This window comes from Neoarius graeffei, chromosome 12, assembly GCF_027579695.1.
Source record: "Neoarius graeffei isolate fNeoGra1 chromosome 12, fNeoGra1.pri, whole genome shotgun sequence".
NCBI lineage: Eukaryota > Metazoa > Chordata > Actinopteri > Siluriformes > Ariidae > Neoarius > Neoarius graeffei.
In genome coordinates, this window is record NC_083580.1 from 1,575,573 (window position 1) to 1,600,605 (window position 25,033).

General features: G+C 39.2%; 2 protein-coding genes across 5 annotated transcripts in view; one reads left to right on the forward strand and one right to left on the reverse strand.

Moving 5' to 3' along the window:
* The window catches only part of sh3pxd2b (SH3 and PX domains 2B), a 34,378-nt gene extending 11,722 nt beyond the window's left edge, over positions 1–22,656 (forward strand). The window contains exons 3-14 of one of the 4 annotated variants that reach the window (XM_060935305.1): positions 2,529–2,604; positions 7,521–7,597; positions 8,728–8,819; positions 9,080–9,105; positions 11,693–11,728; positions 14,547–14,681; positions 14,947–15,048; positions 18,049–18,166; positions 18,265–18,434; positions 18,607–18,653; positions 18,783–18,908; positions 19,185–22,656. In XM_060935305.1, the coding sequence (XP_060791288.1) occupies positions 2,529–2,604; positions 7,521–7,597; positions 8,728–8,819; positions 9,080–9,105; positions 11,693–11,728; positions 14,547–14,681; positions 14,947–15,048; positions 18,049–18,166; positions 18,265–18,434; positions 18,607–18,653; positions 18,783–18,908; positions 19,185–20,618 (2,439 nt within the window). In that variant the 3' untranslated portion in view covers positions 20,619–22,656. Of the gene's footprint in view, positions 1–2,528; positions 2,605–7,520; positions 7,598–7,975; positions 8,069–8,727; positions 8,820–9,079; positions 9,106–11,692; positions 11,729–14,546; positions 14,682–14,946; positions 15,049–18,048; positions 18,167–18,264; positions 18,435–18,606; positions 18,654–18,782; positions 18,909–19,184 lie in introns of those variants that run through there. The other 3 variants (XM_060935307.1, XM_060935308.1, XM_060935309.1) reach the window with 3 other exon arrangements.
* A 55-nt stretch (positions 22,657–22,711) lies between these two features.
* stk10 (serine/threonine kinase 10) overlaps positions 22,712–25,033 on the reverse strand; it is an 80,018-nt gene continuing 77,696 nt past the window's right edge. Inside the window, exon 19 of the mRNA XM_060935310.1 lies at positions 22,712–24,180. Coding sequence (XP_060791293.1) covers positions 24,040–24,180 — 141 coding nt within the window. The 3' untranslated portion in view covers positions 22,712–24,039. The remainder of the gene's footprint in view (positions 24,181–25,033) is intronic.

Consider the following 25,033-nt stretch of genomic DNA (forward strand, 5'->3'; position numbering starts at 1 on the left):
TAATTATTTTTAAAAAGTCTAACAAACATTAAAGTAAGGAGATGTGTGTATTGTTTCTGTAAGGAGTCTCCAGTGTGAGCGCTGTGTAACAGTCAGAGGGGAAGCTGGAAGTGTAAGTTCTTTGATGTCTTCAGGACAGAGCAGTTTATGGTCCTTTAGTGTCTCAGGAACACGATGAGCTGCGGGTTTGTTTTTGTTTGTTGTCTTAATGTTTAGAGAGAGTAGAGAGACGCTGGTGAGAGAACGGTTGTTGAAGGACAAGAGGAACTTGTTGGATTACGTTAAGTGTTTTTTATAAAAAGTACGATGTGTCGTTCTTTAATAAATAAATCTCTGTAGTCATTGGCCAATCGCTGGGATGTTTTGTTGTGCTCCAGGAAACTTTCTGTCTCCATCATCGTTTATTGCGTCGTCTTCTCTTTTGTCCGGTCGGAAACCTCTGGCCCCGTGTCCATGTCGGTGTTGTGAAACGCTGAGCACTGATGGAAGGGAACGTGTTTCAGACGAGTGTTTCCTGTCTCTCAGCTATGCGCTGAATCAGCATGATGTAAACCGAGTGGCCGTGCTGAGGAGGTTTAAAAAAGAAATAAAAGCAGAAGTTGGAGAGAAAGCTGAGCAAAAACTCTCTGAAGACCCTCTTGAGCCGGACTCGTGGCTAAAAACCCAGAGTGCTCAGGTCCAGACGCCATAAAGCAAAGGGCTGGAGATGGGAGGGAGTGGACGAGGGGGAAGAGGAGGAGGGAGGGGTCATGACCACATCGTTTATCATCTCGTGGAAAAGCAGAAGGAGAACATCATGAAGGTGTTTCTTCACATCTTCATCAGATTGTTTATCCACTAGAGATGGATCCTGATAACTGTCCATCATTTCCTTTAAAAAGTTCACAGACCTGACTTGCGCACTGTACTGTGTTTGAGGTGATGGTTGACTCAGAAATAATCAAATCAGGTCCAGGCAAAAAGTAAGACAATAAGTGGAAGGAAAAGATCTAAAGCTCATTTCCTGAAGGAAATACTCGAACATGATGAACATGATTTTAAATTTTTAGTTGTCTTATTAACTTCAAGAGGGCGAATTGAGAGACTCTGGTGAGGGAACGAATGTTTATCGCTGCTATAACATCAGTGATGACAGGAACTAGCGTTTACATGTTTAGTTAAAAACAGATAAAAAGCATAACTTTTTTTGTTTAAATTAAATGTGTAATTCTTGGTAAATCGCTGAAGCGAAAGAGGAATAAAACACTTGATGTGCTGTTTTTAGGAAAATGATCCATTTCAGGTTGGAAACAGTGACTCTCTGCTCCATCACCCCACCCAGTCGTTGATTATTTTCCTGTAACAGCAACACACACACGGAGCGGTTAATGTTCTGCACTTGGACTCGGTTCAGTCCCTTTGGATCAAAGCACCTGGTGAATGAATTAATGAATAAATATAAGTGGAATAAATTTAAATTCAGCAGAAAGCTGGTGAAGGTGTAGACTGGAGCAGCAGCATGAATCTGTAAAAGCACCACATTGTGCAGCTGTAATCAAATCCAGATGTGCAGAGGTTTTTCCTGCATGATGCAAAACGATGATGAAGCACTTCCTGTTTAGTGTGACGGAGCTGCGGCTCGGTGAGGATCACGAGGATGATTTCAGGCTGCTTTACTGAATAACAGTCATGTTTAAATCACACACAAAAGGCGTGTGTGTGTGTGTGTGTGAGACTCATGAGGACATGAGGTTTTAGTGATGTCATCTTGTTCCTCCTCTTTAAAATATTCCTCAGGACAGAAAAGTAAGTTTCTGTCTTAAAGAACAGGAAAAAAGGTAAAGAGTACGCTTGTGATTTAAATGATTTAATCGCGTCTCCGTGACATCACAGCTGCCACGTTGCACCAAAAGTTCAGTCGTCTTCTCCGCAGTAAAACAGACGAGCAAAGCGGTTGTTGAGAATCTCTGTCTGTCTTTGTGTGCTGGAAGGTTAACATTAAAGGTGACGTATTAAACCCCTTCTCCACAAGTTGCCCCGCTTCCCTGAGGTCTAAATGAAACGTCTGCCACCTGCTTTGGTTAAAAACCCCACAGCTCCTTCTCCCCTGTGTAAACAGCCCTGTTCACAACGACCAGTTTGAGCGCCTGTTCCTTTAAATGATAATGAGCCACTCCTGACCCCACCTCCCTCTTCCTCCAGCCAATCAGGTAGCACTTTCCTCATGAATATTCATTTGTGAAGGCATTTCTCATCATGATTAAATTTCATTAAATATTTTTTTAATGTTATACTATATTTCATTCGCAATTATCAAAAAAGATTTGGGGATTTTTTTTTTAAAATTATAATTAAGATTTCTCATCATGATGTAAGACTCATGTATGGTTCCATCTCTTCTTATTTAAAAATCAATTTTACGAAAGAAATGACACTGCGATTCAAAACGCACAACACAATGAGGTATGACCTTTGTGTGCGCGCGCACGCGCGTTTCCTGAATTTTATTCATGTCGAATTTGTTAAACTGCTCTTCCTGCTGTGTGCAGATGGAGCTTCTGGATAAGTTCCCTGTGGAAGGAGGACAGAAGGATCCAAAACGCCGAATTATCCCTTTTCTGCCAGGTATGTTTTATTTTTCAGTTTATTTACAATTCTTAAACGAGATCTCAGGATTCTGTTCGTTTGTATGTAAGAACTGACGCGGTGGTGAGATCACGGCTCTCGGTGTTCTAAAAACAAAAAACGAGTGAATCTTTTGTGTTAGTTGGCTCCTCCCCTTGTCTGTGATTGGTCAAAAGGTCACATGGTTTCTTGCGTCACTGTGAACCGAGCAGCAGTTTGATTCCCAGATTTTCTGTTTGGTCTCATGATTAAAATAGTGAATCATATAATTTGACTCCACTGATCACTAAAAGTCAACTCTTTCAGCTCTCAAATGACTCACTGCTTTTTTTGCTTCTTTCTTTTTTTCCCCCTAAATTGGTCGGAACTGGTGATATTTTATCTGCTCGTTCTGCTTCTTCCTCTGATTCTGGCTGATCAAGTTTCCAACATGTTTCACCATTTCATTCAAAAAGAATCAACTTTCTTACAAGCGACACATCGTTCAATTGGATAAACGCACCGTTTTTAATCACCAAAGGAGCTCAAGATTTGTTTTATCCAGACAGATGTGAACATACAGGGTTTTTGTTTGTTTGTTTATTTGTTTGTTTAGGTTCGTTGACATTTGATCTGTCAGATCCTTCAGATTATCAGGCTGAATGTAATTGGAAACATGACAACTGGTGTTGCTGTAAAATAAAATGAAAGTGTTCTCTCACACACACACACACACACACACACACACACACACACACACACATTTCCAGAAAGTATTAGGTCACTTCCTTGTTTTGCAGTTTTCTTTTTCCAGAAGTCTATATTTATCATTTTAAGATGCAGACCTGCACCACTTCCTTCCTGCTGCAGACTCATTACATCATCATCATCATCATCGTATAATCTCAAACCCTTCTGTAAAATCGTTCTCCACTGTGGAAGTGTACTGATTTTTTTTAATTATTATTATTATTACTATTATTTTTTATTATTTTCAAAGCATCATCTTGTGAAAACAACACACTACATTTATCCAACCCACTGAGAGGGGAGGGGGATCTCGGAAGTGGTTTGAAGAACACGCGTGCGCGCACAGCTGTTATTCGTGAACTATTCCAGCTCTAGAACCCGGGGCAGGTCCGTGATGGTGGGATGTGGAATTTCCCTCGGGCTGGTTTTGGGTCAAAGCCCCTGACTCAGGAGGTGAAGTGAAGGATGATGGGAGTAAAAACTCCTGAAGTGACCACACTGCTGACTCGCACTAACGCTCCGAGTAACCAGCCTTAAAGCCACTTCAGAGGTTTCCTCCGTTTACTCTGAGGGACTTCACCCCCAAAAAACCCGTCTCATCATGTTCTCCTTTTATTTTTCTCAGTGCACTTCCTGTTTCTTTCGTCTCTTTTCTCTCTCCTTTTTCTTTTTCTTTCATCATCTTTCTCTCTCCACCATATTTCACCATTTTCTCCACGAGCGTGAACATTAACATTAAAATTAACGTAAATGTGAACATTAGCATGAACGTGAACATCTGTCCATAGCTGTGTGTCTGCAGTGTCGATTCCTTCATCGTTAGTAACCGCCTGGTCGGAGTCGCTCCACTTTAACTCCAGCTGCTCGTTAGTTTTAATTCTGGGAAACTGTGTCCATTTTCATTAGAGGATCTCCGCAGGTACAGACTGAAATAATAATGACAGCATGAGTGAGTTTAAAAGTGTTCGTCTGAAATTGAGAATAATTATAAACAGAGTAAAGCGTCAGGGATCATCTTTCACTCTTAATCTATTTAAATCCACATCAGAGTTTTGTGTATTTTTCCTCTTTTTACTTCTCTCTCTTTCTATCATACTGTTATTCTTTGTCTTCTTTTTTTCTCTTCATCCTTGACATTATCTCCCTGCGTTTCTCTTTAGCTTCCTGCGCCACTTTCATCTTCTCACTTTATTCGTATTTTTTTTCTTCAGCACTTCTCCTTTTTCTCTCCTTCGCTTTGTTCTCAGGCTGCTGATAATCTGAGAGTTTCTCTCGCCGTCTCTGGAACAAAACCAGCCCTTGTCTGTGTTTTCATATAAACGACTACAAATAACTCGCATTCCTTTCTCTGGAAAAAAGAGGGAGAGAGAGGGAGAATTAGAATGTAAGGAGACGGAGTGGAGTGTGAACAGGAAACATTCAGGGGGAAAAAATTGTAAATATTATAGAATAAATGATGACATTAATTACTTGTACTAAGTAATAGTCTGTATTTTTATTTTAACTTTTATTACCCATATTTCCATAATACGGTATTTTTGATCATCTATAAATATAAATATTTGATTCATTATGTAAGTAATGGATCACAGAGTGTGCTGCTGTGATGAAGCAGAGTCGCTGTCCCCATCCTGGAGATGATTATTTTCCTCTAACTAGGGCTGTGCCGATAGACGGTGCCATCGTCCATCGACGATGGTGGTCATCCATCACGATGGAGAGCCACCATCGTGATACCACGCCCCCTCCTGTCATAAACATGCATATATCATCTGGGCCTATTTAACCTAAAAAGTTAGTTTTTTGTAAGTTTAGTTAGTTAGTTTTGTTTAATATATAAATATTTTATATAACATATTATATATAAATACATAATTATATAAATCATTATAAAGTAATGTCCTATTACCACTTGTTCACGTAGGCTATGGTGCAGGGACGTGCTAGTGAACATAACGTGTGGTTACACAAATACAGTATGCTACTAATAATACATTTTGACTTTATTTTTTAGCCTACACTATACTTTTAATGCAAAATTTGTCATGTTGTTCAAACAAATAGCCACTATTAACGACTTCAGTCGGGAAACATTTCACCTTATCAAACGGCAGTGAAGCGCAGACTTCGGCAGAAGTCAAATAACTTTAATCTGGTAAATAGGCCTACTTTCAGACACAAAATGGTCCACTCTAAGCCATAATGTCAAACCAAATGGAAGAATGAAGGTGATTCTGTGAACCGGTATTCGTGAAAAGATACAGCAGGCTGAACAACAAATCAAGTCTAACAGGAACACACAAGCATGCGCTTAACGGTAGCCTACACAATTTAATTTAGGCATTAACCAGGCTTAGGCAGTAACTTCTTATTGTAAAAATGCTACAAAATAAATAGTCATGAACATGATTTTGTAAACATATATTTATTTAAAGATGAACGATGAAGACGAAGAGAACCGGAACGTGCGCAGCACAAAATGCGCTCACAAAGTTTAACGTAGCCGGGCATTAACTTTTTACAGTGATATTAAAGCTACCAAATATTCATGAAGTCGACTCAGTTAGCAAAGAACAGCGATTAAAAAACGAGAGAGCCTGCGTTAATACAAGAACAAGTAAATAAATAACAATGATAGTAATAATCAAAATCAAGAAAACGCAGGCAGTCCGAAGCAATTTAACCTAATGAGTTAACAGTGCAGGCAATGGTCACCATGTTTAAATGTCGAGGTTTCTGGCCAAAAATACTAGCATGTTTACTTTGTCTGGTTTTAATGAGCTGCGGATTGGGGTAACTATACTACCCGCGCTGCTGAACACTCGTTCTGATGGAGTACTGGTGGCGCATATGCACAAATATTTACGTGCTAATCTTGCCATTAATGGAAGTCTTTTCTCGTTCCTTTTCCACCACATCAGTGGGTCCTCCCCCCATCACTGACAATTTCCTGCAGGCACATGGTCATTTCTGCCTCAGGCTTTTCTTCATCAGTAAGCGTGGATGCTCTGGCTGCTGCTCTCTTCCCAAGAAGGCTGCCCAAAGACCCTCTCGTTTTCTTAGGCACTGCCGCGGTGCAGTCACCTGGTTCCTCCCCTTCGTCATGTGACGGACCGGGTGTTGTAGCACCTGACAGCGACGGAACGATCTCTGTCACCATCTCTTCCATCAACTCAGATTTTGTGGCGTGAAGATCAAACATAGAAAATTAGGTAGCCTAAATTTAAAGAGATAGTAGGCTATGGGATATAGTATATATCACAATTCTCAGTGCAGTGGAATTTTTTTTTCTTTACGTGCCAAAGCCTTGGATGAGTATCTAATACTTAATATTTTATAATGTGGTATTAAAATCCCCCCCACGATATGATCGTCCATCACGATGTTTGCACTGTAAACATCGTCGATGCTAATTAAGGGGACATCGCACAGCCCTACCTCTAACAGCACGTCCCCGAGTGTTTTATTCCTCTCGCACCACAGCAACTTACAAACAACTACAATTCTTCACTGAAGAAAAACACGATGTACTTTTTATACATTTAACTCAAGCACTTTTATTTTGTAATGATTTTTAAGATTAAAATATTGTGCATTAATTTAAAGAGTTTTAGCTCTGTGAACACATTTTCATCTGCACTTCAAACACGTTATTCCACAGTGTCGCATTTCTTCACTGTGAGCAACAAAATATTTTAATCTACATTATAGTAATAATAGTTACTTATTTATTTATAATATTTTTTTATAATTTCCTTTTTTTCTATCCTAATTTTAATAAGAGAGGCCACATCCTGATTTTCCAAGTGGCTCTTCTTCCAGATGATTGTGGGCGGGGTTTAGTGTAATTTCATTAGCCAATCATTGTGCTGCAAAGAGGGGAAAAGGTGTAAAGATTTCATCTTCATTCAACACGTTTAAAGAAAACATTTCAGTGAGACACAAAACAGAGAATGCAGACGAGGGATTAATTAATTTTATTTATTTAACTTTTCCCCCCTTTGTGTTCGTTCTCAGGATGCCAGTGTGTGAGATTTAGATTTATATAAACATTGTTAATGAATTTGTTGATGTTATGAATTATTTCTGAAGTTAATGTTGTACGTGTTTACTGTAGATGAAATGAGAGGGTGTGTGTGGGGTTTTTTTCCCCCAGAATTTATCATGTCTGTTTTGTTTCTTTGCAGGAAAGATTCTGTTCAGGAGGAGTCACATCAGAGACGTGGCCATGAAACGCCTGAGACCCATAAACGAGTACTGCAGGGTGTGTGTGTGTGTGTGTGTGTGTGTGTGTGTTTTAACAAAAATTGAAGAAAGAAAAAAAGAGCCAAAAAGTTTCCTTTTCATTACTGAGGTTAGCGTTGGGTTTCGGTGCAGCACAGCATTAATTAACTGCAATAATAGTCAGTGGAAGGTCCTCACAAGGATAGTGAGACAAACGTGTGTGTGTGTGTGTGTGTGTGTGTGTGTGTGTGTGTACGCGCACATAATCATGGAGTTTTTTTGTTTTTTAACATTCAGGACTCCTCGTGTCCCAAACACACACAATCAGGTTAATGCAGCAGAGGAAGCGCTCCAGTAAAAGCCCATTAGCTGTAATGCAGCGAGTCTCTGGAGAGAATACTAACGACTGGGAGAAGATCAGCCCCAGTGCATGATGGGAAACATCAGTCTGCTCACTGAACGCCCAAAATATAAACCACACGCCGATCAGAGATTTAAACACAAAGCCCAGGTGGTGTTTGGAGCTGAAACAGATGTGTGATTCACTTCATTTCATTTATCTGTTAAAAGCTTTCTGATGTCTCTGTCTCCGCCCACAATCCGCCCTGTTTCTGAATTTTAAACAAATCAGGAAGTGAGCAAAACCAGAACAGGAGAACGGGGTGTGTGTGTGTGTGTGTAAAAACCAGACTGACTCAAGATTAAAGGGCACCTTGAACACACCACCACCTCACACACTCGCTCTCTTTCTCATACACACACACACACGCGCGCGCACTGCTGTCACAAATCATCCTCAGTCTGAGGTGTGTGTGTGTGTGTGTGTCCAGACAGAGACACTCCCTGAGCACTCAGCTTTATTAAACACTGAAATTAATATCTGTGTCACGCACCAACACCAACAGCCTCACCGCCAAGTCTCTCTCTCTCTCTCACACACACACACACACACACACAGAGGAATGTCTTTGAAAGTCGACAGAAGGTCAAAGGTCAGGTTAGATTACAGGTTGTGTTAAAGTTAAACCGTGTGCTGCACATTAGCATCCGTATGATGTCACATGAATTTATGGTTCCTGATGTTCACTTAGACAACAGCAACAAGAACAGGAAGCTGTAAAGAGAACACTGAAGTAAGTGTGTGTGTGTGTGTGTGGTGTTTTCCCCCAGGCTTTGATCCAGTTGCCCGTGTACATTTCTCAGTGTGAAGAGGTGCGTGTGTTCTTCGAGACTCGACCCGAGGACCTGAACCCCCCTGTTGAGTGAGTACACGCACGCGCACAACAATTTACTGTTGATTATTTTCCTTTAACAGCACATCAGTAAAGCACTGGAGTGATTTTTTTATTTTTTTTTATTTTTTTTTAAAATTCCTCTTAAATCACAACTTAACAATTACACATTTTTAATTGATTATAGTTTTTATCCGTTTATATTTGTGTGTAATGTTGTTGCCCGTCCCTGAGCTTGTGTTCTCGCTGCTGTAACACTCGTCTCTTCTGTGTGTTGGATGTTCTTACAGTGAACCCATCGGGAAGAAGAAATCGGGTAAGAAGCTGTAATTAATTTACTGACGCTTTAATGAGTGTTTGTTTATTAATTTATTGATAAATGATCATGGATGAAATATCTGTTCTGTAATCCACACTTCTGCTAAAACACAAGGCTTCAGTTTGTGGAGTTTTTCTGGGATTCTGCTGAAATTAAAACTTCATTAAATCAGAAACTTCAGACATTTCTATAATTTTAATCAATTAAAATAAGTGATGTTTTTATCTCATTTATTTAATGCGTTAATTCTGAACATTTTAATCATGACGACAGAACGTGTGTCATAACTTATTTATTTACTCAATAATTATTTGACTTTTGAGAACTGATCTGATTCTCAGATGCGGCAGCTTTCAGCTGTAGAGTTTATCATATTTTGATCTGTTGCTATGGCGACACTGGAAACATGTAAACACAACAGTTTTCTTAATTTTCAGTTAACAAATATCTGAGGAGGGAAGAAAGGAGGAGATTTAAATATTGACAGGAATAAGGGTTTATTTTTTATTTAAAAGCCTGAAACAGGAATGTAAATAGTTTCCCCGCAGTGTGGCGTGTTTTATGTCCAGGTGAATACACACGCACGTATTCTGTGTAACCTGTGGGCAGTAAAAACGCAGGATGGAGTGCACTGTTCATCAGTTTAGCTGTGAGCTCTGTGGTAAAATTCAGGGTTTTTCCGCATTAATGTACAACCCCGATTCCAAAAAAGTTGGGACAAAGTACAAATTGTAAATAAAAACGGAATGCAACGATGTGGAAGTTTCAAAATTCCATATTTTATTCAGAATAGAACATAGATGACATATCAAATGTTTAAACTGAGAAAATGTATCATTTAAAGAGAAAAATTAGGTGATTTTAAATTCCATGACAACAGCACATCTCAAAAAAGTTGGGACAAGGCCATGTTTCCCACTGTGAGACATCCCCTTTTCTCTTTACAACAGTCTGTAAACGTCTGGGGACTGAGGAGACAAGTTGCTCAAGTTTAGGGATAGGAATGTTAACCCATTCTTGTCTAATGTAGGATTCTAGTTGCTCAACTGTCTTAGGTCTTTTTTGTCGTATCTTCCGTTTTATGATGCGCCAAATGTTTTCTATGGGTGAAAGATCTGGACTGCAGGCTGGCCAGTTCAGTACCCGGACCCTTCTTCTACGCAGCCATGATGCTGTAATTGATGCAATATGTGGTTTGGCATTGTCATGTTGGAAAATGCAAGGTCTTCCCTGAAAGAGACGTCGTCTGGATGGGAGCATATGTTGCTCTAGAACCTGGATATACCTTTCAGCATTGATGGTGTCTTTCCAGATGTGTAAGCTGCCCATGCCACACGCACTAATGCAACCCCATACCATCAGAGATGCAGGCTTCTGAACTGAGCACCGATAACAACTCGGGTCGTCCTTCTCCTCTTTAGTCCGAATGACACGGCGTCCCTGATTTCCATAAAGAACTTCAAATTTTGATTCGTCTGACCACAGAACAGTTTTCCACTTTGCCACAGTCCATTTTAAATGAGCCTTGGCCCAGAGAAGACGTCTGCGCTTCTGGATCATGTTTAGATACGGCTTCTTCTTTGAACTATAGAGTTTTAGCTGGCAACGGCGGATGGCACGGTGAATTGTGTTCACAGATAATGTTCTCTGGAAATATTCCTGAGCCCATTTTGTGATTTCCAATACAGAAGCATGCCTGTATGTGATGCAGTGCCGTCTAAGGGCCCGAAGATCACGGGCACCCAGTATGGTTTTCCGGCCTTGACCCTTACGCACAGAGATTCTTCCAGATTCTCTGAATCTTTTGATGATATTATGCACTGTAGATGATGATATGTTCAAACTCTTTGCAATTTTACACTGTCGAACTCCTTTCTGATATTGCTCCACTATTTGTCGGCGCAGAATTAGGGGGATTGGTGATCCTCTTCCCATCTTTACTTCTGAGAGCCGCTGCCACTCCAAGATGCTCTTTTTATACCCAGTCATGTTAATGACCTATTGCCAATTGACCTAATGAGTTGCAATTTGGTCCTCCAGCTGTTCCTTTTTTGTACCTTTAACTTTTCCAGCCTCTTATTGCCCCGTCCCAACTTTTTTGAGATGTGTTGCTTTCATGAAATTTCAAATGAGCCAATATTTGGCATGAAATTTCAAAATGTCTCACTTTCGACATTTGATATGTTGTCTATGTTCTATTGTGAATACAATATCAGTTTTTGAGATTTGTAAATTATTGCATTCCGTTTTTATTTACAATTTGTACTTTGTCCCAACTTTTTTGGAATCGGGGTTGTATATTTTTGTTCTTACTGCTAGTACTACAGCCTTCTCACAGACTAAGTGAAGTTGAACACAGTTTAGTTACAGACAGGAAGTTGTTTCCATTCTATTGAAACGGACCAATCACAGCATGGGCGTCAGCTCACATGTTTAAAAACTCTGGAGTTTTATCACGTCAGTCTGTTTCCTTTGTTTGAATTTGCTGCTTTCTCTGCTCCCCTCTCCCGACTCCACCCCCTCACTCTGACGCTCATCCTTTTTTTTTTTTTCCTCTTTTTTTTTTCTCTCCCCTCCTCATCAGGCATTGTGGAGAGAGCGACTTCTTTCCTAAAGCGAGGTAGTAAAACGCTGCTGCTGTGGCCGGGCGCTGGGGTGTCACTGTGTGTGTGTGTGTGTGTGTGTGTGTGTGTGTGTGTGTGTGTGTGTGTGTGTTTTATCCCTTGGGACCTTAACCCTTTGATGCAAAACATGGGTCAAAAGTGACCCGGCTGAGTTTTTATCTTCTATATCTTTGCAATAAATTAATTCCATCATTCAGTATTCAAGGTATTCCTCAATTAACTTTGTTTTTGATCATCATACATCCTTATTTTATTTTTTCCTTTCTTACTTTTTGAATAAAAACCCTTTTTGTACCACTACCCTTCTAATGCACAACATGGGTCAAAAACGACCTGCATTCATTTTCCAGGTTATTTCATGTATGGCTGAGTGTTTCTATGATCTACTTTTGAAATAAATTCATTTTGTCATTTACTTTTCCAAATATGCAGTAAATATCTTGTTTTTGTTTAGCACAAATCATTTTTATTTTTCCTTTCTTAAGTTATGAACAAGCACAGCTTTTGTAATTCTACATCAAGTTTACACACATGGGTCAGAACCGACCTTTGCCCATCTAATACATGCAAGGAATGTTTTTCAATTGTTCGAACATTACCTTAGAAAAAAATTGATGTTTAGGTTCCCTTGAGAGTGAGTAGATTACTCGTCAGAAAGTTACAAGTAATTACTATTAGCTACCGAGCTGTTGACGTATTCTACTTTAGTTAGCTAATTTTATTGTAGTTGGCTTAGCTAATTACATAGTTAATATAAATAAATAACTGGCCCCATTCACTGCTAAAGTAATTACTTGAAACAAATTATTATAGTATTAAGACCATTTAATTTTAAATCACACTTGGATGACCCATGTGTAGTAATATAAAAAGTATTTTTGTTCATAAAGTAGGAAAGAAAAACATAAATTAATGATTTGTGGTAATTAAGAACAAGATATTTAAAGAATACTTGGAATATTCAATCATAAAATAAATTGATTTCAAAAGATAGAGCAAAGAAAAACTCAGTCAGCATGAAATAACCTGGAAAATGAATGCAGGTCATTTTTGACCCATGTTGTGCATTAGAAGGGGTGTGCATATGTTTTGCATCAAAGGGTTAATAATAATAATAATAATAATAGGAGAGAGACAGACAGCTGTTTAACCCTCCTGTGGTGTTGGTGGCGTAGCTGTGTCAGTCAGTAGATCAGGAGGATCAGCAGCTTCAGTGAAGCGTCACGTTCACCCTCAGACCAAATGGACCCCAGAACCACAAGCAAAACTCAACCCAAGCTGACCCGTCAGGGATGTGATGAAAAGCAGCCTGACCATGAACAAGCATTAAAATCAGTGATCTTAAAAAAATCGGGAGGGGGATCAGGATCTTAAAAAAAATCCAATTTAAAAAAAAAATTGGAATCTTAAAAAAATGGTCTACATTTTTGGGGAAAAAATTCCAAATACTGAAAAAAAATCAGAATCTGGAGATAAATTTCATGTTAAAAAATCTAAATCTTGGAAATAAAATTTAAAATCTCGAGCGGTAATTAATTTTTCTTAATCTAATATGGGGGGAGAATTTTGAAAAAAATCATGAGACGGAAAAATATAAACTTTAAGGAAATTCTTTTTTACAAGATTTAAATGGGGGAGACGTGATGGAGAAAAATGCAAATTTTGGAAAAATTGTAAGTTTATAGGGTGAACAAATCAAAATCTAAAAAATTCCCAATTTTAAGGGGAAAAATGCAAAAGTAATCAGGAGTTGGAATGAAAGACTTGTTAAAGGTCGCAGTTTCTCTGGTGACATGAAGAAAACCTTCACAGAGAAAGTGCGGAGTCACGTGGTGAGGTGTGAGAGGAGCGCAGCGCCCCTACAGGCCGAGCCGCGTAACTGCAACTACAACAAATCAAAATGAGTCGGAGTCAGTGAAATTAATAACTTTAAATTTGCACTCAGGTCTGATTATATCAGTTTTAATTTCATCACTCATCAAACACAAATTATTATTATTATTATTATTATTAAAAAACATTTTATAAAGCCAAGGCAGATTTTTGGAAACGGATTCTAAAAACACAAAGCCGCTAATCAGAACGACTGTGTGCGTCATTTTAAGAAAGAAAAAAAAAAACCTTGTGCTGATTTCATCAACCCATAAAAATGAAATTTATTTACTGGTGTTTTAATGTTTGAGAGAAATCTAAACTACACAATATTAAATGTGTAAAGAGTATTTTTTTAAAAATAGTTTATAGAACACAAACTATTTTTGGTCACAAATCCACAGGAATTTTAGTTTGATTTGTATTTATTGCAGTGTGACATCATTCATATGTTACAATACTAATAATTACTAATATTTAAATATCAGTATTTTATAATGGATCAGTGCAAAGAAGAGTTTTCTGTTCCTATTTTAATTTTAGTTTCATGTGAACGTGTTCGAGTCGTGTGATGTTTTTATTCAGTGAGTGAGAGTTAAATTGTGGGTGTGGTTAGAAGTAATATATAATTATAATATAATGATAAACATGGTGAGATAAAGGAGTTCAGTTTAAAGATCTTTTTGGGGAGCTTTGTGTAAATCTGGGATTTTGATTTTCTGGGTCATCATGTGATCCTGATGGTGATCTGCTTGTGTCGTAACATTGGTGTTGGTTTCTTTCCTTCCGTCTCCCTTCACTAAACCGTTTCTTTTTCATGTCTAACAGCGACGTGTGTGTCTCTCTCACTCGCTGCAGCTTGTCTCCGCTCTGCTCGTTAGCCTCCGTAGTGTTGGAGAGAAATTCACACATTTCCGTTGATCTCTGCGTGTTTCCCGACAGCAGGAGACTCGAGCGCCGCCGACCCGCTGCTCCTGGATCAGTACATCGCCGTCACTGACTACGAGAAGCAGGAGAGCTCTGAGATCAGCCTCAGAGTCGGCCAGGTGGTGGAGGTCATCGAGAAGAACGAGTCAGGTGATGAGACCTGAGAAGAGCTCAGTGTTGTAATCACACCGGTGCTGTTTATTCAGCGGGTCAAAAATCTTTTTTCCTTCAAATTCAAAGTGTGAAGAAAATTCAAATGCAGAAATAAATATTGAAAAGATTCTTAAACGTGGAGTGAAAAATCAAGCACTTCCCAAAAAAAATCCTAATCTTGAACAAAGATTTTGGGAAGGTTGTTGGTCGTGCAGTCTGATTTAGATCATTTTAAGATGCTGTAGGTGTGTGTGTGTTGCAGGTTGGTGGTTTGTGAGTTCGGAGGATGCTCAGGGCTGGGTTCCTGCCACCTGCCTGGAGGCTCAGGATGATCCTGATGATTTCAGTCTTCCTGCAGAAGAAGGTACTGAAAGTGTGTGTGAGAGATTCTGTTCCTCCTCACACCTCCCATACATTCTGAAGTTAACTTTAAAGAGAATTTCAGTGGGAGTGAGATTACTATAAAATCCATCGTCAAGAAAAATTGTCTAAATTAGAAATAATTATTAGGAGTTTGGGTTGACACGATATTTTTGATACTCGATATGAATTGTAACATTTCTTGATACCATTACTTAAAAACTGAAATAAATAATTCTGTACAGAACCTTTAACATCTAGTCACAGCTTCTTCCAGGTTGAGTTTGTTCTAAAATTGTTAAAAGTGCAGATTGACATGGTTCATCACATCATACACACAAATCTGTATTACAGAAAGAAAATCTGCTTTTAAAATCTACTTAAACACGGGGCTGCGTTCTAGTGAAGGGTTTAACACAAATGATGTGAAAGTCTTTTGGTGTGACTTTTTTTTTTTAAATTCTATTCTGACATGCCTGAAGTGAGTTGATTCGTGTGTGTGTGTGTGTTTGATTCCCCTGCTGCTGGAGTGTGCCGGAGGTTCTGGTCACTGCCAAGGCTCAGGGGTCGCCGCCGCACTTTAGGCGATCTGTTCGGCCTGAGTTGCAGGCAAGGTGGAGAGAAAATCCGTCTCTTCCCCCCCTCCCCCTCAATCTGGCTGCATGATGCATGAATGTAAATTGGCGTAATGTGTTTTTATATTTTTGATCACTTGGGTCCACTGGATGCTGCATGATTTCTCCACTGAGCCAGTTCTTTTCCACCCTCATATAGAAAATATACAGGGAGGCGGAGTTACTGTTGCTTATTTTCCTCTAACGGTTCATCCCTCAGTGTTTTATTCTTCAAAAAGTCATATACTTTTTATAGTTACATTAAATGTGCATGAAGTTGTTCCCGGGTACGGTAGAGCAGCTATAAAGTCGTTCTCTCGCCAGCCTCTTTTACTCACTCTCTCAAAGACGTCAGGAAACGTAAAGTTACAGCTGACACTGGAGACTCCTTCAGTAGAGGTTCCATAAACATCTTACAGAATCGATTATGTGGAGCGTCCTATGAAGTGCAGCTGTGCTACTGTCAGAGCTGCTATTATAATCAATATCCATAGCTGCCAACATTCTGAAGTTGTAAATAGTAATACAAGGTTGGGTACTGAGTCTTGGTGGGGGGGTCGGGGGCCGCCGAAGCTTTCTAGCAAAACTACCCTGAAAAATCACACTAAAACAAAATAGTTTGACAAAATTTATTCTACAAACTAAACTATCATCTTACATTAATTTGCAAAGTTCTTTTCAACAATGGAAACAAATTTACCTGGAACTAGAATACATATCATCAAAGCAATTTGGCACAGATCAAACATAAAAGGAACCTCTTGTAATCAACACCAAACATAAAAATGCCTCAAAACATGCTTGGCACAGAGTGAAACAGCTCAAAAAAGTGTCCATTTCAACTTGCTTCTTCACATGACTACAAATCAAACAGAACAGAATCCACACCACACCCCGGGCATCAAATCGTGCCCGCCAATCACAAAGCAAGGCTTTTGTTTGGATTCTTTGGGCGGGCTTTTGCAGGAGTGACGACAAAGCTGCGCGACGCTGGAGAAAGCGCTAGTGAACAGCGCGCGTTTGACTCCGCTTTGGAATCAGTTTTAGAAGAATTAGACTTGGAGTTTTCGTTGAAACATGAGCAGGAAGAGGCTCTCCGCTCATTCCATGATCGCTGAATCTTCACCAAAACACTCGACGCTCCAGTGGTGTCCCTCTCCACATGCTGTTTGTTTACCCCATAGGCATATAAACAGACGCCGCATTGAGCTGGTGGCCCGTTGCTGGGATACGTCAGAGTGTCCGCCATATTGGATGTGGCAAATCTTCCCCGTAAACCAATGCAAGTAAATGGACTGAACTTCATAAAGCCCCTTTCTACAATAATATTTAACTCGATGCCTTTTATTCACCCATTAAGACACACACGTATATATTTGGGAAACAAACAGGCATCAAAACAACACATATAACTTTTAATGTGATGGTTATAAATGGTGTGCGAAATCCCCTGTACACTGCAAACTAGCGACAGATACGTGATAGATAGCTCAGGTAAGCTAATCAGTCAGCATACCGCAGCAAGCTACCAAAACCTGAGGCCACAAAGTGAGCTGAATGAACGCCAAACTGAGTTCGGCCAGGTTCTCACATCATACCAAAACAAAATACATCACTGATTCCTTCCCATTCAGAAAGGTTAAAAACATTCATCATACGTTCAAAAACGTTCATCATAGTGTGGCACTGTATTCTCTAATTCTCACTGCTTATAACTCTACACCCCCCCGGTGGAGATGAGCTGGGAAACTGAAGGAACAGTATTGAAAGGTATTTTTCCAGTCTCACCTGTGAAAGGTAATCTCATGTGATCTTGTTTGGACGGTAAACCTGTTGGTACAGTTAAACGCAGTCAATATGGCGGCGAGGATGACGTATGATTCTACGCAGAATGCGACGTCTATGTTTATATGTCTATGGTTTACCCTCCCCCACTGCTTTCTGTCGCTCTGACTACGTCACAGTCACTGTTGCGCTGATTGGTCAGAGCGGGTTCAAATACGAATCCCACCCGTGATAGACTTTGAAAATGACCCATGAAAATTGGCAAAATCATATTTTATTGTAGTAAATTCGTATTTTCGTAATCAAAACGACAAATCGTAATAAATACGATTTATTCGTAGTAGTTGGCAGCTATGAATATCTTCCAACCAATCAGAGTCCAGGATTTAGTAGCATTGTGGCGTAAAAGCAGCAGATTTAAATACAGCACGAAAGCTGCTTTGGATGTTACTTCGAGTGCCTGCTGCCATGATCACATGACCTTCTGTATAATAAAATAATTCTGTTCAGTGTACGTGTTTTGTTGCTGTAAAATTAGGGGGAAATTAAGAGCAGATGGATCCACTCGCCCTGAATGTGTGTGATGTTTTGTTTTATTCCCCCAGAAGAGAAGTATGTGGTGATTTATCCGTACTCAGCTCGCGATCAGGATGAAATCGATCTGGAGAAGGGAATGACGGTGGAGGTGATGGAGAAAAACCTGGAAGGCTGGTGGAAGATCAGGTTAAAAATGTTAATTTAAATCTAACTAAATGTATGTTTTGACTGTCTTTTACAATATTCAGTCATTTAAAAGTATAACTTATTGTCTCTCTCTGCAGGTATCAGGGGAAAGAAGGCTGGGCTCCGGCGTCATATCTGAAAAAATCTGATGTTTCAAGCCAAAAAATGTCGTCGCACTCGAGCGCTAATGATTTAGACGGAGCGTGTAAACAAATCAGCAACAAGGAGAACCAGCGCGAAAGATTCAGTCCGTTTAACGACAAGAAAAGTGCGTTCAAAAATCTACTTGACTTTTAAAAAAAAAAAAAACTGTCTGATAAACACCGTGCACTGAGGTGTTTTTCTGCCCCATAATCCTTTTTTTTTTTTTTAAATCTAAAGCCATTTTCACATCAAGTTGGAAAATCGAGTTTATCTACTTTGTGATTTTTATGTTGCAGAAGCAGATATGCGTCAGAGACCACCACCACGCCGAGATCTTTCAATCGTAAGAAGCTGCAGCTTTTCTCAGCTGAGATGCTTTATTAATTTTTATAATTTAATGGAAAAGTTATACATCTTGTGTTTAAAAATCACGCTTTCTGCTGACCCAGTTTTCTTTCTGGCCGTTCTTTAGCCCCGTGGAACAAACCTGCCCAAGCCACCGGTGCCCCCACAGGTGGAGGAGGAGTACTACACCATTGCTGATTTTCAGACCACCATCCCAGATGGAATCAGCTTCCAAGCTGGAGTTAAAGTCGAAGTGAGATGGATATTTATATAATATTTACTAAAGCCCTGGTCCACCAGTCATTAATGAAAGAGGGAGAAAAGGAAACAGTTCTACTTTTCGTTTTCCTTTTTACAGGCTCCCTCCTCTCCATCTAATTAGGAGTAAAATTCTTTCCGTTTAAAAAAAAAAAATTGTGAAATGACAGGATGCAGACTGCGGCATCATTCCTCATTTATAGTGAAGATTAAACAAATTGGTAGGAAATCACCCGTTTGGAGGCTTATCCTTGTTTTCTTACTTTTCCAGGTCATTGAGAAGAACTCAAGTGGCTGGTGGTACATTCAAATTGATGATAAAGAAGGTTGGGCTCCTGTCACCTTCTTGGATAAATACAAGAAAACCAGCAGTGCTTCCAGGCCCAATTTTTTAGCTCCTCTGTCTGGAGAAATGGCTCAGCTGAAGCTGGAGGATGGTTCCATTAGTAATCCCAGCACAGAAGATAACTGGTCCAAACCTCTCCCGGATGAGCCGTCTTCTACTGCTGATTTCGCCACTCGTCCCAAACTGAGAGACTGGAAGTCCAACGCCGCAAAGAACAACTCCCCTTTCTCTGGTCCGCTGCCTCCAGCTCCTTCTTTACCCCCTACTGAGGAAAAACCAGCCCTGCCCCCCAGGAGAGAGTCAATCAACAAGAGCCTGGAGCTAGAGGAGAAGCTTAAAGTGGATGTTTCCAAACCACTTCCTCCTAAACCCCCAGTTCCTGGTGTCATCATGCCCCTGGTTTCTCCCAAACCGGCTCCGTTTAAAGCCGAAAAGCCTCCGGAACCACGGAAAGATGAGAAGAACAAGCCCCTGCACTTGAGGAATGAAATGGGGTTGGAATGTGGCCACAAAATTTCTGCCAAGGAAGTGAAGAAGTTCAACTTGAAGCCGGTGCCTAAGCAGCCACCAAAGCCCAAATCCGAAAGCCAAGAGGAGAAAGTGGAATCAGTCAGTCCTGCACCTTTCCTGAAACCAAAACCGGTTGTTAGACCGAAACCTCCAGCCGCTAAACCAGAACCACCGAGCAAGAGTGAGCTCGATATCACAAACCTGAGGAGCAAATTACGGCCATCTAAACTTCCTGACACAGACTCAAGCCAGCAAAATGGCACCTCAAACAATGAAGAACCAAAATATCCACCCAAACAGCAAAACGGCCATGATTCTGTAGAAATCCCTAAACCGCAAATGCCTGGTCCCAGAGAACCACCTCAGAGACCGAGCTCTGCTCCGAGACGACCTCCACCACCTAAGAAAACTTCAGAGGTGGAAATCAAACCAAGTTCCACAGAGATCAAACTTCCTCTGAAGGACGTTCAGGAGAACAAGCTTGCCCCCATTTCTCAAACCCGGCCGCCGCCTCCGAAACCAAAAGCTGCCACACCCCCAGCTTCCAAAGACAAGGAAGAATCGCCAAAGGTGAAAGTTCCGGTTCCGCCGAAACCGCTCATTAAAGCCGATAAACCGCAGCCACCGCGAGACAAACTTCCTCCTCTGATCAAAGATCCAGCCAAGGAAGAGCTTTTCTTGGCTGTAGCAGACTTTGAAGGAGACGATCAAACACCGGGGTTTAAAGAAGGCGCCGTCTTCGAGGTGCTCGAGAAGAACAGCACAGGATGGTGGTTTTGCAAAAATATAAGTGATGGTTTAATGGCCGAGGGCTGGATCCCTTCCAATTACTTAACCAAGAAACACTAGGTACCTTTCAGATAGCTCCTCCCCCCTTTTCATACCTATTTAATTAGTCCGTGTTATTTATGGGTACCTTTACAATCAGTCTTGTTACATTCCATTCTCTTGCAAGTTCAAACACTGCTTGTTTGTGCTTGCGTTGTTTTTACTGTCCCCTTTTTTTCAGGGATGTCAGGTGGATTTTTTTTTTTTTTAAACCTTTGGGAGAAAGCGACAAACGTGTCACACTGCTAAACCCATATTATTTTTTCTATGCATGCTAACCAATCTCATACTATTTTTATATTTCTCTTTAGTGCTATAACAGACTAGCAATATACGTATAAATAACTTCTTGCAGCCTTCTTGCTATCTATTGTGCCTCAATATTATTAACAATATTAAAATCTAAGCTTTTTGAGCTTCTATACATTAGCAAAGTCTTCGTTTAAGGTGAATACAGTGTAATGATCGTACAGAAACATGATTATAAACCTGGTCAGCCATTTACGTTCACTTTTCGCAGGGAGAAATTAGCCTCGTGCTTCCATGTGCTACTATGACCTCGCAGAAAACCTTTATAAAAAAAACTGAAATTTTCAACAGCATTTTTGTACTGTGTGAGTATTTACCCATTTTCAGCCCATGTCTGGGTGATTTTTGCTTCAACTTGCACTTTTTAATAGGGATGCATCAATTAAAAGTAACAGGAGTACATCACTAGCAGTCAGTACGAGAAACAAAACGCTCCCTAAAGCTTCGGATGGGTTAATTACTCATTTCAGTATCCGCAAGCATCAATAAACACATTTGTACGCTGTATGGAAAAGTAGTTAGCGATGCATCCCTAATTTAAACTTTAAGAGGTGGGGAAAAAAAAACAAACAAACAATGAGCCATTTTCTGGAAAAAGAAAAAAAAGGATTAATGAATATTAAGTTCAGCAGTGTTGTGTTACGGACGATGGTGCTTACATTATTTCATGATAGTTTGTGTTTAACATGTGCATGCTTGACTGGTTTCAAGTATACTTTTAGTAACACTACAATTGTTTTAGTAGGTTTTGTTACATTGCCTTTAAGTGTTGAACTCTCTTGTGCTTGGTTTTTGCGTTTATCACACGAGAACGATGCAGTTTAAAAAGTCCGACTGACGCTCACTCATGCCTTCACAAAATTTATAGCATTAATTAATAGTATTAATGTTTTCTACTTTTTTTATTACATTATTTTCCCAAAATGTATACAATGGAATGATGTAAGACTGAGTGATGTTTGTAGGGAAGTTTTAAAGATGGTATTTTCCAGACTATAAGACTGACTTTTACTGGGTGATGTAAATCATAGATTTTTTTTAAAAATAATTTTTTTACAACAGAAACAAATGGTGGTGAAAATCTCCAAACGGTAAGCGGACATGAGTGAAATGTGTTCACAGCAGTCACAAGTCCTGCTACGTAAACTGGCAACTGTTAATCAGGAACATCCCCCTTTCATGTACATAATGGTACATTCCAACAGTATTAAATTCAGAAGATCTGAGTTTCCAGCATCTCACAGTGCAGTAGTCAGAGATGTGCAATTGTGGGGGAAGAAAGATCATGAATCTCTACTGGTCCAACAGTTTCATTGCTGCAGCTTGATTAATTATATACTTTCATTACTGCAAAAAGTGCCAGAAAAGGTTTGCCATCATTATGTTTTTTGTCCTTGGGCAGAGCCATGCAGCTAAACGGAACATTTAGAAATGACTGACAGGTTAGTAACTAAAACCGGCACCACAACAAAGTAAGAAGAGAATTTCATGAGGAGTTTGTTTTATAGTCTGGGAAAAATAGCGAACTAAAATTGATGCTGCTGCCATGAGGCGAGCTTTAACTGGGTGGAAATGCTGCAAGTGAGCAAGAGCTTTTGAAAAATAAATCAATCTTTCACAAGGTGATGAGCATCCTGCAGAATCATCCACATTTTCATTTCTGTAACCTGTACGCTATGTTTACTTTTTTCCCCTCCCCATGTCATGCAATTTTTTTCTAATAAAACCTAAGTAAACATTTCAAATCAAATCTGTTCAGTGTGTAAATTATTTCTATAGATAAATAATTAGTATGCAAGGAAAAGTGGGAATAAATATAGTCGACTTTATTAGATTTCTGTACATCAAGGGTTCCTTTGACAACTTTTTGGTTAAAATAAAAATGGCAATTTAAATAAAAAAAAGTAGTCCCAAAACAGTGCAGTCAGCTGGATAAAATTCAGAAAATAAGTCGATTTAAAGTAAACCTTTGGTTTTGCAAAGAGAATGTAAGGCTGATCTGTACCTGATTTTCTGTCCCATATTAATTATAATAATAAAGTAATAAACGGTAGAGAATATTGCATCAGGAAAAATGTATTGCACTTAAAGTGTCAGTGCTTAAACAAGTCAGTAAATTATTAATCATAAGCTTGTTTTATATTGCTGCTAGATAAGAACCTTCAAAGTTGGGATGATTTTAATCCAAATTTGTTCTTTATAATTCAGTAATTTTAGTAATATTTAAATAAAGTAAAAATAACCATTTTTAGTAAACAATATAATTATACCCCAATGCAAAATTGTTATATTAATATTTGCATCAGGGTTTTGTGGGGGTTTTTTTTTTTGAAAGTTTTTACCCCCAGACAGCAACAATCCTCTTCATTACACCTTATACACTTAACTTTTTTTTTTGGTTATTAAATCTCATGAATAATATTTTGTGGGCTTTTTTTTTTGCGCCTTTGTCGTTTACATCCAGTGTTGTGCTTTACAGTAATTCTATGACTCACATTTTGGTGCCAAAAACAGTAAATACAAAAAAAAAAAACACACAAAAAAAGTACCAATTTACCTCGCCGTCACTTAAACCGAAAACATGACAAATTAAACATTTATTCAACATAAAACACTGTTAAAGTAGAACGTTAAAGTGTCTTGAATATTTGCTTTTTGTATTTATATAACAGAATAATTTTTAAAAAGGAACAGAAAACATGCTTAAGCTTTTTTTTCCTGTACATTTTATTTGGCAATACTAGATATTTTTATGATTTGTTTGTTAGAAAAGAAATATCCGATGATAGGCTGATAAATCTTGTACGAACCAGAAATAATAATAATGCCACCAACTGTTTTCACACTAAAGCCAGTAATCAGGCTTTATATTAAGGATTTTTCACCTGTTCAGAAAATTTAAAAATAAATATTTCTCTCTCTGACTTCTCATATTTAAGGTTTTAAGACCCATCAGGGATACGCCACTCCTTATTCTTTACTTTTAATAAAACAATTCAGGTTTTAATAATACTATATGCAAAAGGTGAGCGTGTGTGAATCCTGTATGTGCACAATCTACCTGGACTAGTGGGTGGGGCTATAGAGGAGCACAAGGCTCGTGACTGGTTGATCATGGCCAGTGGGTGAAGTCCTAAGTGGTGGAAGACTCTGTGTATGGCAGGAATTTTGTGTATCTGTTGGGAGAGCTGGGGTTCACACACTCCGAGTCCTCGCTCATCCGGAAGAAATTCTCCTGCTCACGCTTCTTCTGGGTCAGCTCCTCCTCCAGAACCTGACGACAACAATGTTAAACAATTTATATATAAAAAAAAAAAAAAACATCTCCATGACACACTTGTTATAATAAACACCTACATACAGTGATTAATGGGGCCAAGCATGTTTTGTCCCCACCCCTTATCCCATTGTGACCATATAAGCCCTCATTCCCCATGTGTACTATATTTGAGGGCAAAACAAGCCGCTGCAGACATGTTGCCTCACTTCGTTTTACCCTCCCAATCATTTGCTGAACATAAATGACAAGTTTGGTGTCAATACATAATGTTCTGAGAAAGTTTTGCTCGGGTAGGACTCAATGCTGTGCTCCACATTGGATGATTGGAAGAAAATTGTAGGCAGAGAAGTGAAAACACATTTTGAAAAATTTTTTAAAATGTAGGAATTCCAATATGGTGGAATTTCACAAAGTGTACGCTGAACTTGGCATGACCAAAAGAACCAGAGGAAAGGAAATAAGATGAATCTTGTTTCTACGAAATGACATTTCAGTATTAACATAAACACGTGTCCAAATTTGCCTTACTGGTGGCACTAGAGCGCTTGAGTGGCGTACACCGGAGTTGTACGCTCTTTATGAAATGTATTAGCCACAGTGCACAAGACATTCTATGGGCTGTTATAGATTCCCATGTGGTGCTTGGCCCCCTAACAACAGGGACTGAGCTAATTTGCATTGCCATATTAAATTACTGTTTGGTTTTAGATTGTGAGCATATTTTAAAATAGACGTAGCAAAGCATTTTTACCTCATTATTGCTAATTTATTTATATTTAGTGTCAGGACTCTACTGAAAAAACTAGGAAAAAAAAAATCTATAATCTTTCCCCATAGTAACGTCACT